The sequence below is a fragment of the Dendropsophus ebraccatus genome, chromosome 2 (assembly GCF_027789765.1).
Source record: "Dendropsophus ebraccatus isolate aDenEbr1 chromosome 2, aDenEbr1.pat, whole genome shotgun sequence".
NCBI classification, from domain to species: Eukaryota; Metazoa; Chordata; class Amphibia; order Anura; family Hylidae; genus Dendropsophus; species Dendropsophus ebraccatus.
Window position 1 is genome coordinate 203,924,029 of NC_091455.1, and position 13,435 is coordinate 203,937,463.

The window sequence follows — 13,435 nt, forward strand, 5'->3', positions numbered from 1 at the left end:
GAGGTACAGCGTGAGACCCCCAGAGGTGGAGAGGTACAGCGTGAGACCCCCAGAGGTGGAGAGGTACAGCGTGAGACCCCCAGAGGTGGGGAGGTACAGCCTGAGACCCCCAGAGGTGAAGAGGTAGAGGTACAGCATGAGACCCTCAGAGGTGGAGATGTACAGCGTGAGACCCAAGAGGTGGGAAGGTACAGCATGAGACCCCCAGAAGTAAGGAGGTAGAGCGTAAGACCCCCAGAGGTGGAGAGGTACAGCGTGAGACCCCCAGAGGTGGCAAGGTACAGCATGAGACCCCCAGAAGTGAGGAGGTACAGTGAGAACCCAGAGGTGAAAAGGTACAGCATTAGACTCCCAGAGGTATGGGAGGTACAGCATGAGACCCCCAGAGATGGAGAGGTACAGCGTGAGACCCCCAGAGATGAAGAGGTACAGCGTGAGACCCCCAGATGTGGAGAGGTACAGCGTGAGACCCCCAGAGGTGGAGAAGTACAGCGTGAGACCCCCAGAGGTGGAGAGGTACAGCGTGAGACCCCCAGAGGTGAAAAGGTACAGCGTGAGACCCCCAGAGGTGGAGAGGTACAGCGTGAGACCCCCAGAGGTGGAGAGGTACAGCGTCAGACCTCGAGGTGGAGAGGTACAGCCTGAGACCCCCAGAGGTGAAGAGGTACAGCGTGAGACCCCCAGAGGTGGCAAGGTACAGCATGAGACCCCCAGAAGTGAGGAGGTACAGTGAGAACCCATAGGTGAAAAGGTACAGCATTAGACTCCCATAGGTATGGGAGGTACAGCGTGAGACCCCCAGAGGTGGGAAGGTACAGTGTGAGACCCCCAGAGGTGGGGAGGTACAGCGTGAGACCCCCAGAGGTGGAGAGGTACAGCGTGAGACCCAAGAGGTGGGAAGGTACAGCAAGAGACCCCCAGAAGTAAGGAGGTACAGTGAGAACCCAGAGGTGAAAAGGTACAGCATTAGACTCCCAGAGATGAAGAGGTAAAGTGTGAGACCACCAAAAGTAGAGAAGTACAGAATGAGACTGTGAGAAGTGGGGAGGTACAACTTGAGACCCCTAATGATGAGGAGGTACAGCGTGAGACCCCCAGAGGAGAGGAGGTCCAGTGTGAGACCCCGAGAAGTGGGGAGGTACAGCGCAAGACCCCCAGAATTATGGGAGCACAGCATGAGACCCCTGGAGATGGAGAGGTACAGCGTGAGACCACCAGAAGTGGGAGCTTGTCCAGATACAGATATAAATATAGATTTAAGGGGCTGAAGATGATTTATTCTTGGGGTGACGCTCGCCCTGTCTTGGAAGACGCCTCCACAATGCAGATCTGGGGAGCAGCAAAAAAAAATAATCCAAGAACCAAAGCTCCTGAGGAATGTAAGAGGCAGAGATGTGAGGGGTGGCCGGGGGGCAGGATGTCTGGGCTCGGACCCTCCACATGATTTGCCCACTTGTTTGGCTTTGACTTTGTGGAATGTTTACATGGGAACAACCAGAGATGGTCCTGACCGTCTCGCCCATAAATAACGTCCCCGTCCTGGGGCCAGACATCTCCTAGGAGCCTCATTCACTGCGCCCCCCACAGTCAGTGACCAGTACTGCAGATAGGAGGAGAGCACGAAGACTAGTGGTCAGTAGATATAGGATATAGGTCAGTATATGGGTGAGTGTATACATAAGGATATAGCTCAGCATATAACTCCGTGTATCATTACTCACTTTTCTCCCTGCTCGGTGGATGTTTACATGAACCATATAGATCACAATGTATTAGGAAGCAAGCATCTAGAGGATTCCAGCAATTAGTATATAGCGACCAGAGAGGTGTCTGGCCATGATGGGAGTTGTAGTTCTGCAGCATGTTGGGAACGCTGGGGTACATCATGCACAAAGTGACCCTTATATACTTTGCAGCACATGGCAGAAAGCTATTCCATTATCTCAGTAGTGAAGCTGCTATGTGAGTGCTGAGCTTCCCCCTGCTGGGGACCTGCAGTATTACAGGGATTCTGGCAGCTCTTGTGATGTCCCAAGGGCCTAAGATCAAAGGAAACATGAAGGATCAGAATGTGGCTCCAGACTCTGATTAATAAAAGTCGCAGATTGTTTCCTCATGAGATCAGCGCAGCGGTCTGATGAATGACAGCTCCTGGGGAAATGAGGACACCCTGGATTCACAGGTCAGCCCAGAATGGCTCTGGCTGCATTGTGCATGTGGTTGTGGATTTTTGGTGGCAGATCACGAGACTTTCCCAACACAGGGATCGGTTGGTCATGTGCGACAGTGACTTACAGGGACCTGTCTGCATTTATTTCACCATCTAATGGTTGTAAGTTATAAATAACACCCTGAGATATCAAAAGAAACAGATCACATTATTCTGCCATGCAGCGTCTCTAGCCAGTGTGACATGGTCTTATCACATCCCCCTCCTGTCTCTCACAGCCTGAAGTGATACAGGCTGCAGCCGCATCCCCCTCCTACCTCTCACAGCCTGAAATGATACAAGCTTCAGACGCATCTCCATCCTCCCTCTCACAGCCTGAAGTGATACAAGCTGCAGCCGTATCCCCCTCCTCCCTCTCACAGCCTGAAGTGATACAAGCTGCAGCCGCATCCCCCTCCTCCCTCTCACAGCCTGAAGTGATATAAGCTGCAGCCGCATCCCCCTCCTCCCTGTCACAGCCTGAAGTGATACAAGCTGCAGACGCATCTCCATCTTCCCTATCACAGCCTGAAATGATAAAAGCTGCAACTGCATCTCCCTTCTCCCTCTCACAGCCTGGAGTGATAGAAGCTGCAACTCCCTCCTCCCTCTGCAGAGAACAGAAGTTGCAGTCTTATAACCTCTTAAGTGATAAAATGCAGCCGCATCTTTCTCCTCCCTCTCAGTCTGCATTGCACAGAAGCTGCAGCAACACCGCCCTTCATGCTCTTTACCATTTGCTCTATTATTGTAGATCAGTAATTTTGAACCTGTGGCTATGCAACTCTTGCAAAACTCCCAGCATGCCCAGACAGCTATTGGTTGTTGAGGGCAGTCCTCACGACAACACTTCTTGTACTGTGTTCTGGTTGGCCTAATGTGTACACATAAATACAACCATTTCAGTCAGACAGGCTGTAGATATTGATGTGTACAGTGATTTGAATCCATAAAAAATCCAGCTGACTAAAGACAGGAACATTTGACATATGGACATCAGATTAAGGAAAATGAAGACTTCTGGCAGTATATTCCAGTCCCCCCTTCACACCTTTAACAAGGAGCCCAGGTTTTATATAATTCCTGACTTTTTTTGTCTCACTGTAACATTATTATGTATTTACTGCGGTCTCTGATGTCAGAAGGATATAGACAGCGAAAAGTGCTAACAGTACGTAATGGGCGAATACACACTGCCCCCTGGAGGATACCAGGGGTAATGATGCATTTGAAACCTGGTTATTGATGGTTTTATACTGCCACCTGGAGAACAGCGAGGATAATGCATTAACATGACTACTCTCTATTGCCATCTAGTGGCCAATAGGATAATTTAATACAGGGATTCTGTTTCTTTCTTTTGCGGCCCCAACACTGTAATGCTCCGGCCTCGGCAGCCACTAGGGAGTGCTGTGAACTGTAAGAATCATGGATCTGAACTGCTTCCTATAAGCAATAAGGTCAAGCCATTTGATACTAGGCGGTGACATTGGACATACAGAATTAGCCACAGATCAGCTGAAGAATAGTCATAAAACACACCAGACACAGGATGTGAATAGAAAAGTTTTTTTTGTTTTTTTTTAAACACAATCTTTATCTTCCACATTACAGTCATGGGTCCGGGACCGAGCTGACAGCTTCAGGTTTAAGGCAAGAATCAAATTAACATCATTCATTGTGCTTGATCTCTGCAAGAAAAGAAGAAAGCGACAAACGCCCCAAAATAAAAAGGGAATGACCCCCACGGCCAGGTGTCCATGATGGCTGCCAAGCTCAGACATGAAGCACTGGCTCATCGGTCACTATTGTGCATGTGACTATGATGAAGTTGTGGAGTTTTCCCTTTAAGTGACGATCAGAATTAATAAGAAATTTGATTATTGTATATGCCCAGATACCATATAATATAATGCTGTGGGTAAGGACATGTAACATGAGCCACCTCATATCTGACATCCAATCAGGGGGCCAGAATGTGCCCCCCCCAGACATCAGTCACTATCCTACTAGTACTGACCTCGAAGGAGACAATGACCATATTAAAGGGGCCTCTGACCCAATGTCTGTAGCTACAGTGTCAAGTGCAGTACACCAAGACTCATTCAGTAGTCATTGCAGTAACTGTTTACTGTATTGGTATACATGGGGCATATGTTGCACCCATTGCGGTCCCTTCTGTGTGTAAGCTAGAAGGAGCAGACACTGGTAAAGTATCAGATCTACAAGAAAAAGTGTGAACATACCCATAGGCCCTGACCAATCACAAACCACCGTCACTGGGAAGAGGAAACCATCAGTAGTCATTGGTTAATGTACTGTCACACATGGGGCATCTGATGCGCCCATCACAGTCCCCTCTGTATACAGAACTACAAGGTAACATATTGGTGATGTGAGGGGAAACAATCAAAAAGTTGTGTTGTAGAGGGGGAAACAGGTGTAAAAAAAAAAAAAGGCCAGCCTTGACAACCCAGTCCTCCATACAGGACCAAAACAGGGACTATAGGCTGATCTCTAGTATAAGGCAGCAGGTATCACCCCCATCATACGCAGCCTGGTCATAATCCCTACATGAAGCAGGCTTTCCCCCATTTTTGTATTATGAGCCGCCTATTGCACATATACCAAAGGTCATATAAAATCCATAAAATAAGCCGCAGAGGGATCTCCGTGACATCTGTAACATTACAGGAGAGTCACAAGGTCGGGGCAGGCAATTCCTCAGCTTCATAAAGAGACTGTACAAAGATTTAAAAAGTTTGAAAAAAGGACAAAAAAATACAAAATAATTGAATAAAATTTCAAAAATTCTTCCCCAACACCAAAACCCACCTGACACATTGACGTGACCGTACAAGCCCCCTCCCCCATAGATTCACAGGAATGTTATTAAGTATATACAATATATAGCCCCCCCCCCCCAACAATCATACAGTCTATAACTCCATAGGGGTTACTTGTATTTGTTGCATATATAAACACAGTAGAAAATCATCATACAGGGGAAAAATTGGTGGTTGGGGGGGATTTAGTGCAAATATAAGAGTAAAGACCCCAGAACCTAGAGCCCACAGCCAAAGAGTAGTCACCCCATTAAATTCCCATAGAGAACACAGGTCACCATATACCCCATAATCCTTAGTGATGCTAAAAGACATCAAACCCGCACGATAACGTAAACAATTCAATGTACCAAACAACAACCCCCCCTTCCCCCCCCCCCCCCCCCAAAAAAAAAAATCTCATATTTTGGTTTTAGTAACAGAATGGAAACAATATAAAACATTGTAACAAGTGATAAGTGTGAGCTCAGCAGGAAAGAGAAGCGTCATGGCGACCGGCGCCGGACGAGCGGAAGAAACGGTTCCCCCGGGATTGAGTGCAGCATCCGATCAGTCCATCCGTGGCATAAAATACATTACAGTGTTTACTACAAAAGTCAATAAAAAACGGGAATGTGATAAAACGGCAGCACAACGCGGGTACAGCCGCCGAGCAGCAGCGGTGACATCATCCTTACTGGCGCAATGTACGTCCAACAAGGAAACGTTGGGTGTGAACGCAAAACGTACAAATCTGACCTTCCTGTCTTCATTATATTGTAATCTCTGAATACAGAAGCCAAGGAACGAGAGTGGTCGCTTCTGCTTTAAGGCGACGAGTCTGTAAGAAGGTGCGAGTGGTCTCCATATTCACTGATCACAGCCGATCAGTCATATTATTGCTTATACAGAATGCAGGGCCCCCTATATCCTCCAGCCCCTGACCACCAAGAGGGCAGAAAACAGCAGCCCCTCAACCAAGAGGGAGCGCAGCCGCCATCCCGGAGGTTGGGTAGAGACAGGGATCCTGCCAGGCACTTCAGGTCTTCACATTGTTCAGTCATCACTTGGACTCGGTAGGTCTGTACTCAGTTTCTCCAGAAGACACTTGAGAAATACGTCGAGTGGAGCCCCAGAGTTTCCTGGTGAATTGTCCTGATCTCAGCTACAGAGAAAAACAAGACCAGAAATTATCTCCAGGTTTAAGGGAAAAGTGAAAAATGGAGGATGGCACTCTGTGGGTCACATGACTGAAGCGTGAAGCATCAAATTACCTATTATATTAAACTCCAGAGCTGAACTCACTATTCTGCTGGTGGGGGTCACTGTGCATATACATTACTTATCCTGTACTGATCCTGAGTTACATCCTGTATTATTCCCCAGAGCTGCACTCACTATTCAGCTGGTGGGGTCACTGTGTACATACATTACTGATCCTGAGTTACATCCTGTATTATACTGCAGAGCTGCACTCACTATTCTGCTGGTGAGGTCACTGTATACATACATTACATTACTGATCCTGAGTTACATCCTGTATTGTTCTCTAGAGCTGCACTCACTATTCTGCTGGTAGGGTCACTGTGTATATAAATTACATTAGTTATCCTGTACTGATCCTGAGTTACATCCTGTATTATACTCCAGAGCTGCACTCACTATTCTGCTGTGTAATCAGTTACATAATGTAAATCCTTAGTGTTTCCTCAGTTTACAGTAATATGACACTTCCAGTCCTGACCTCCAGGGGTTGTCCGGCTCCAACGACGATCAGTTTCCCATCATCCAATCCCACCAGGACGTGGCTGTTCTCTTTGGTGACGGACACGCAGTGCACAGGGACCTTCATGGGCAGCGGAGTGACGGCCAGGTTCAGGCTGCCGAGGAGGAAAGTTCCATTAATACACATACAGTCCTGACCCCAGTTTACAGGTTAAACCTACAGACTATGTTCAGTAATTTCATACATCATGTCTAACTAATCACAAGAGATGGGAGGGGATGCAGCTATGGATGTGACGACACAGGTGATTGGTTGCAGAGTGTGATCAGTGTTGGGTACGTGGAGGTTCTTACCTGCGGAGGTCCCGTATCTGCAGAGAGCACTGGGCGGTGCCGAGGACCACGTAGTCCTGAGTGACACACAGAGCAGACACCTGCTCCTCCAGACACACCGAGGACAGATGCTTCCCATTGACAGAGTACAGGTGCAGTGCAAACTTATCCTAGAAATCACAAGATGTAAGCGGTGAGGTTCTGATGACAGTGCACAATGCTGGTCTGACTGTAGGAAAGCTGGGTGACAGCAGGAATGGAGATATGATGGGGGTCCTCACCTTCAGCGAGCTCCTGCCCTCAATGGTGCTCTGGAAGACGATCTGCCCCTCCCGGCCCACGGTCAGGTGGGAGATGGTCAGCGGGAGGGAGCTCTCACAGGGGGGCTTAATGCACCGCATGAACTGCCCCCGCCGGATGGTATGCACATTGACCGTCCCGTCCTGCAGAGAGACACCACACTTTAGTATAATGTATGCATGCATCATATAATAATGGCAATTCTGATTAGAAGCCTTAGGGGCATCTGCCCACAGGATGAACTGTAACTCCCTTTGAGCATGCTCATCTCGAATCACTACCAGTAATTACAATGACAGATTTGGGGGCTCGTCCGGGATCCCAATTACTGTTTATAGGGGAAAAACCGACAAGGAACCCCGATACTGGACAATTGGGAACCACACCTAAAAGCTGGCAACTAAGATCATGGTGCAATATTGTTGCACCCTCCTACTAGTCCATGTCAATGTTCCAGGTACTGTCTTCTCTGTAACTCTTTGGGATCAGCCAAAAATAACTCTGACATCAGTCGGGTTCCTAAGATTGCTGCACACATCATGAGACACAAAGAACGAGGAAAGTGGATTATAGGACATGTCCCAACCTTAGAACCAGAAGCAGCCATGTCCAGCTCCGTGCTTATGGCCACACATGTCACCTCATGACTGTGGCCGTACAACACCTGCACCGGCTTAGGAGACAATCCGGCAGCAAGTCCACCCTGAAATGAGATATAAATAAGTTGTCAACATACGGCACCCAGTAATAGGGCCAAATTAGAAGATAGTAAATAAAGAGGCGCCTCACCTGCTGCAAAACCTCCCAGATCATACACGTTGTGTCCCGAGAGCCAGAGATGAGGTATATGCCGCACAGGTCCAGAGCCAGGCAGGTCACCACATCTGCCCCAGAAACAGAGACGGCATAGATCAGACTATGGAACACTCAGGTTTGAGTCATAACTACTTGCTAAGGGGGTGGCCTTTTAGGGACAACCCTAACGTTCTGAAATGTGATATAAGACCCCGAAACGTACAGAGAATGCGGAGGAGCTGATGGTTTTATGGTACTTACCGATATGTCTGATGCTGTGACCAATGACCTTTCCTCTGCTCAGGGAGGTGACCCGCAGGCTGTTGTCCCAGTGTCCACCACTGAACAGTAACTTTGCATCATGAGACACAACCAGGATCTGAGATGACAACTCAGCGCCCAAGGCGAAAGGGCCGGAAAGGAGGCGATGTGTCCTGGACAGAAAGAGACCCCACAATATTTAGCAAGGATCATCCCAACCTACCAAGGTGCTAGTGTTGAGGTCATAGGTCATCTCAGATCTAGACATGCAATAAAGTCTGGTTGGAGTTGTCCTTAAAGGAACACCAGAATGACTGCAGCATGTTGTGTCCCCGTGGTGGTTCGGGGAGATGCCAGTACTCACTTAGTGTTGGAGACGGTGGGGTCCTTTGTGAAGCTGAAGTAATTGGAGAAGTTCTTGTCGTAGGGCAGCCAGCCATGGGTGCCCAGGAGACCATTCGCACTAACTGTGACCTGTCAGAGGAGAGGATGGGAGGTCATCAGAGCTAATTGAGGGTCAACAGGTTTTACCTTCTCTTCACACAAACAGATGACTCACCAGCACATCTGGAGACCCCTGATTCATGAAGGAATGAGCCTGGTTTTTGGGGACCACGGCCTGCACCAGAGGGACCCCCTCCATCATACCCTGTGGGAAACGCATAAATTACATGGCTGCTCATACACAAAACCTTTCTGCAAAACTCCAAACCATAAAAACAATATGATATTATAATTCTGTGTCTAAAGCAGTAGCCAATCATGGGGGCAAATCTTAGTGGCCTAAGGCCCCCAAACCATGTGACCAACTTCTTTATCCAGGTGGAAACTATACCCTGAAACCTCAGAGCACAGACATCTATGATGGGGTGGATCCTAATGCAGCCTGCTGTGTGAACTAGTCCCTATAAGACGTAGCAGTCTGTACTGGTCCCTATGAGACATAGAAATCTGTACAGGTCCCTATAAGACGTAGCAGTCTGTACTGGTCCCTATAAGACAAAGCAGTCTGTACTGGTCCCTATAAGACGTAGCAGTCTGTACTGGTCCCTATAAGACGTAGCAATCTGTACTGGTCCCTATAAGACGTAGCAATCTGTACTGGTCCCTATAAGACGTAGCAGTCTGTACTGGTCCCTATAAGACGTAGCAGTCTGTACTGGTCCCTATAAGACGTAGCAGTCTGTACTGGTCCCTATGAGACATAGAAATCTGTACTGGTCCCTATAAGACGTAGCAATCTGTACTGGTCCCTATAAGACGTAGCAGTCTGTACTGGTCCCTATAAGACGTAGCAGTCTGTACTGGTCCCTATAAGACGTAGCAGTCTGTACTGGTCCCTATAAGACGTAGCAGTCTGTACTGGTCCCTACAAGACGTAGCAGTCTTTATTGGTCCCTATAAGACATAGCAGTCTGTACTGGTCCCTATAAGACGTAGCAGTCTGTACTGGTCCCTATAAGACGTAGCAGTCTGTACTGGTCCCTATAAGACGTAGCAGTCTGTACTGGTCCCTATAAGACGTAGCAGTCTGTACTGGTCCCTATAAGACGTAGCAGTCTGTACTGGTCCCTATAAGACGTAGCAGTCTGTACTGGTCCCTATAAGACGTAGCAATCTGTACTGGTCCCTATAAGACGTAGCAGTCTGTATTGGTCCCTATAAGACGTAGCAGTCTGTACTGGTCCCTATAAGATGTAGCAGTCTGTACTGGTCCCTATAAGACGTAGCAGTCTGTACTGGTCCCTACAAGACGTAGCAGTCTTTATTGGTCCCTATAAGACATAGCAGTCTGTGTTCCAGCCCAGTGTCCTCACCTCTACAAAGAACGACTTCAGCTCAGATAACCTCTCAAAGAGATTGGGCGAGTACGTCTCCATCCTGGAAAGTTTCCTGGCAGCATGCTCAGCAGACATCCGTGGTGGGTGCGGCTCCTAGGAATAAAGCAGGAACCTCGTGTGTTACTGGTACTGGTTACTGGTCAGTACAGCAGCATTGTGAATGCAGCTCTGGATGAAACTGGAGTAAAGACAGGATGTAAATCGTGATCAGTAAAACTGTGGCGTTCCAAAAGTAGGAAAACTACGAATCCCAGCATGCCCTGACAAATCTGCTGTAAAGATACAAAGTGACAGAACTAACAACTGCCATGACATGAGTTGTAGTTTTACAGCAGCTGGGGGGAGTCATTTTTGGGAGCGGTGCACTAAAAAGGAGGAGGAGCCTCAGCAAGGGGAGGGCCTTTTAGAACAGAAGCCGCTTACATAAAGGGAGGAGCCTATTGAGGATTTAAGGCCTGATATGAAATAACACCTGTATACTATGAGGGCTGCAGCTTGTACCGCCACACAATATATATTGGATATATCGCCACACAATACCTTGAGGAGCTGGCAGGGGGTCTGCCCAAAGTTACTGATGATCCCCTCCAAAGCTTTCCTCTCTGTCTCATCCGCAATAGCGTCCAGGTCCACCACACCTGTGCATAGGGAAAGGGAGAGAGATCAGTGAGATCCGAGGAGCGGATGTCAGAGAGATCAAGTCCCCCGTCCTGTGACCGCCATCCCCTCCACCCACACGTCACAATACCTCCCACATCCACTCACCTTCATATGTGCAATAATAAAACACGTTCAGCGATTCCACAGCGGCTTCTCCGCGCTGTTTATATCCGAAGATCAGATCTATCCACTCATGAAGATGGGCAGACACATACTCCGATTCCTAAACAACGAAGTGCAACGTAGCACACCGGTTATTATAGTGATGGCCGTCCGCCATGACAGTGCTGTGTAGCAGACATCACACACAGAGGTGACCTTACCAGTGCCTGCCTGTGCTTGTAGATGAAATCCTCCCGTGACGAGGCCCAGTGTGGTAACACAACGTCATCCACTTTACCATTGGAGATCTGGAGGCAGCCAAGATCAAAACCTGGAAGTAGCAAAGAGATTCAATGAGAACGGTATGGTTACTGTACATCATACATGACCGCTCACCAGGCCCTCTACCACAACTCCCACACCGAGCTGTCTCCCCAGAGTCGGACACCAAACTCTCCCATGAGCTTCACTCTGATTCCTCTCCTTCAAGTCCCTCCACCCCAAAGGATGTCTCGGTGCTACATCCTGCAGTACATGTACAACAGCCCCTATAAATCCGAGCCCCAGTGCATTCCCATTTGCTCTCTAAGCACTGTCTGTAGCACTGGCAATGAAGTGTCCATTTCCCCTCCTCCACATACCATTTGCATTCTCCAGAAATTCAGGAAAATAGAAAAACTCTGGAATCAGCTCTTTGACATCCACAGGGTTCTCCATGCGGGCCTGCCAGGCGGCAGGGATAGAGTGGAACTGCCGATCTGAGCAATCAAACCTGGGGAAGGACAAAGAAACAACCATAAATAACAATGAAACGCGCACGTTTCCTGTACACATATCCAAACAGGACCAGCGCAGCCAAATGCTCTCCCACCTGCCGCTCTGCAGCTGAATGTGCAGGGTGGTGAACGGCTCCATGCGGATCATGTAATGCATCACTCCGGCCGCGTTGGAGTAGTGGGTCCCGTAATGGAACTTGTCTACTGTCCCTGTGGGGTCTTCAAAGCTCTCATACCTGTAAGGGAAATACAGAGGAGATGACGCCTTACTCCAGGTCACCAGCCTTATCATTTACTGGCAAAGACTGTACGCTCACATGTCTTAAGCAGGGATAGGGAGCCTTCTGCCCTCCAGCTGTTGCAAAACTACCTTTCCCATCATATCTAGGAAGCCAAAACTAAAGCTTTGGCTGTCCAGGCATGATGGGAAAATGTAGTTTTGCAACAGCAGGAGGGCTGCAGGTAGCTGCAAGTTTCCCATCACTAAGCAATGTAACTTTTTTTGTATCATCAACCTTCCATACTGTACAAATTGGACATTTTGCAACATTGTAGTGTTGCAGTAGTTTGGTCCGAGCATGATGGGAGCTGTGGTTTTGCAACATTTGTAAACATTTGCAACATTTGTAGTTCTGCAACAATTTTTTCAGGTTGACAGACCTTGGAAACAAAAAAGGCCCTTCTTTCTAACAAACTGCTGCAAAACTACAAAGCTTTGCTAAGAATACAAAAAGTGAAGTTCTGCAAAAGTTCTATTAAGGTGTGATAGAAATTCTAAATGTTTCTGAGTCACATTGTCCTGGCAAAATTGTTAGAGAGGCACTGTCATAAAAAAAACTAGTGACATGTCTGAAAAGTTTTGATCTGTGTGTTCAGACCGCAAGAGATTGCACGAGCCAGAAGTCTGCGCTCAGCTCGTTCTCTCCCGGCTCTGTGTCAAGTGACAAGACGGACAGACGGTACGGTAAGAGGAGCGCTCAGGAAAAGTGGTCATCTCCAGTGTAGGATTGGAGTATCTGGGGCCCATCAGAGGAAATGATCCTGGGGGCCTACGAATAAAGAACCAGTGAGAAACTATATGTCAGTTAATGTTAGTGCAGAATCTAAAGCTGTGAGTACACCGGAGGATCCTCTGGTGGGCCAGTCCAACACTGGTCATCTCCCTGCTTAACCCTGTCTTAACACTCAAACCCTGACTGATAAGAACTTTGAGAAACCTAGAGATGTCAAAAGTGGTTTTTTTTTCCCCCATGACCCATACACTAAAAAAAAGTTGATAACGTTTTGCAAGTTTTGTAATGATGTGATAGAAATGAGAGCATTTGCATCATCGTAGTTTTGCAAGTTTGTCGGTGCACAATCAGAATTGCGGTTCTGTTTTGTAACAGGTGGGGGGCCACAGGTTGGTTAACGCTGCTGTAAGCAATGTGGTTGGAATCAAACAGCAATAATGGGGGTTTTGCTCTCAACTTACTTCTCTTTCACCTCCCGAGCGTGCCGTTCATTCACTACCCCGATGGGTTTAGAGAGGTCACGGAATACATCCGGGTTATTCAGGTCCAGGGTCTCAGAAATGTAATCTCGCAATATCCAAGGGAACTGAAATAT

At 47.9% G+C, this 13,435-nt stretch overlaps 1 protein-coding gene across 4 annotated transcripts in view; it reads right to left on the reverse strand.

Annotated features, from left to right (window-relative positions):
* Positions 1 to 5,428: 5,428 nt before the first annotated feature.
* The window catches only part of NBEAL2 (neurobeachin like 2), a 55,050-nt gene continuing 47,043 nt past the window's right edge, over positions 5,429 to 13,435 (reverse strand). For all 4 annotated transcript variants that reach the window (XM_069959186.1, XM_069959184.1, XM_069959183.1 and 1 more), the window contains 16 exons: positions 13,302 to 13,426; positions 11,923 to 12,063; positions 11,693 to 11,823; positions 11,273 to 11,382; positions 11,055 to 11,172; positions 10,830 to 10,927; positions 10,266 to 10,382; positions 9,008 to 9,097; positions 8,813 to 8,922; positions 8,449 to 8,621; positions 8,182 to 8,276; positions 7,979 to 8,095; positions 7,374 to 7,535; positions 7,114 to 7,262; positions 6,779 to 6,914; positions 5,429 to 6,199 (listed from right to left, as the gene is read on the reverse strand). In XM_069959186.1, coding sequence (XP_069815287.1) covers positions 6,098 to 6,199; positions 6,779 to 6,914; positions 7,114 to 7,262; positions 7,374 to 7,535; positions 7,979 to 8,095; positions 8,182 to 8,276; positions 8,449 to 8,621; positions 8,813 to 8,922; positions 9,008 to 9,097; positions 10,266 to 10,382; positions 10,830 to 10,927; positions 11,055 to 11,172; positions 11,273 to 11,382; positions 11,693 to 11,823; positions 11,923 to 12,063; positions 13,302 to 13,426 — 1,974 coding nt within the window. In that variant the 3' untranslated portion in view covers positions 5,429 to 6,097. The remainder of the gene's footprint in view (positions 6,200 to 6,778; positions 6,915 to 7,113; positions 7,263 to 7,373; positions 7,536 to 7,978; positions 8,096 to 8,181; positions 8,277 to 8,448; positions 8,622 to 8,812; positions 8,923 to 9,007; positions 9,098 to 10,265; positions 10,383 to 10,829; positions 10,928 to 11,054; positions 11,173 to 11,272; positions 11,383 to 11,692; positions 11,824 to 11,922; positions 12,064 to 13,301; positions 13,427 to 13,435) is intronic.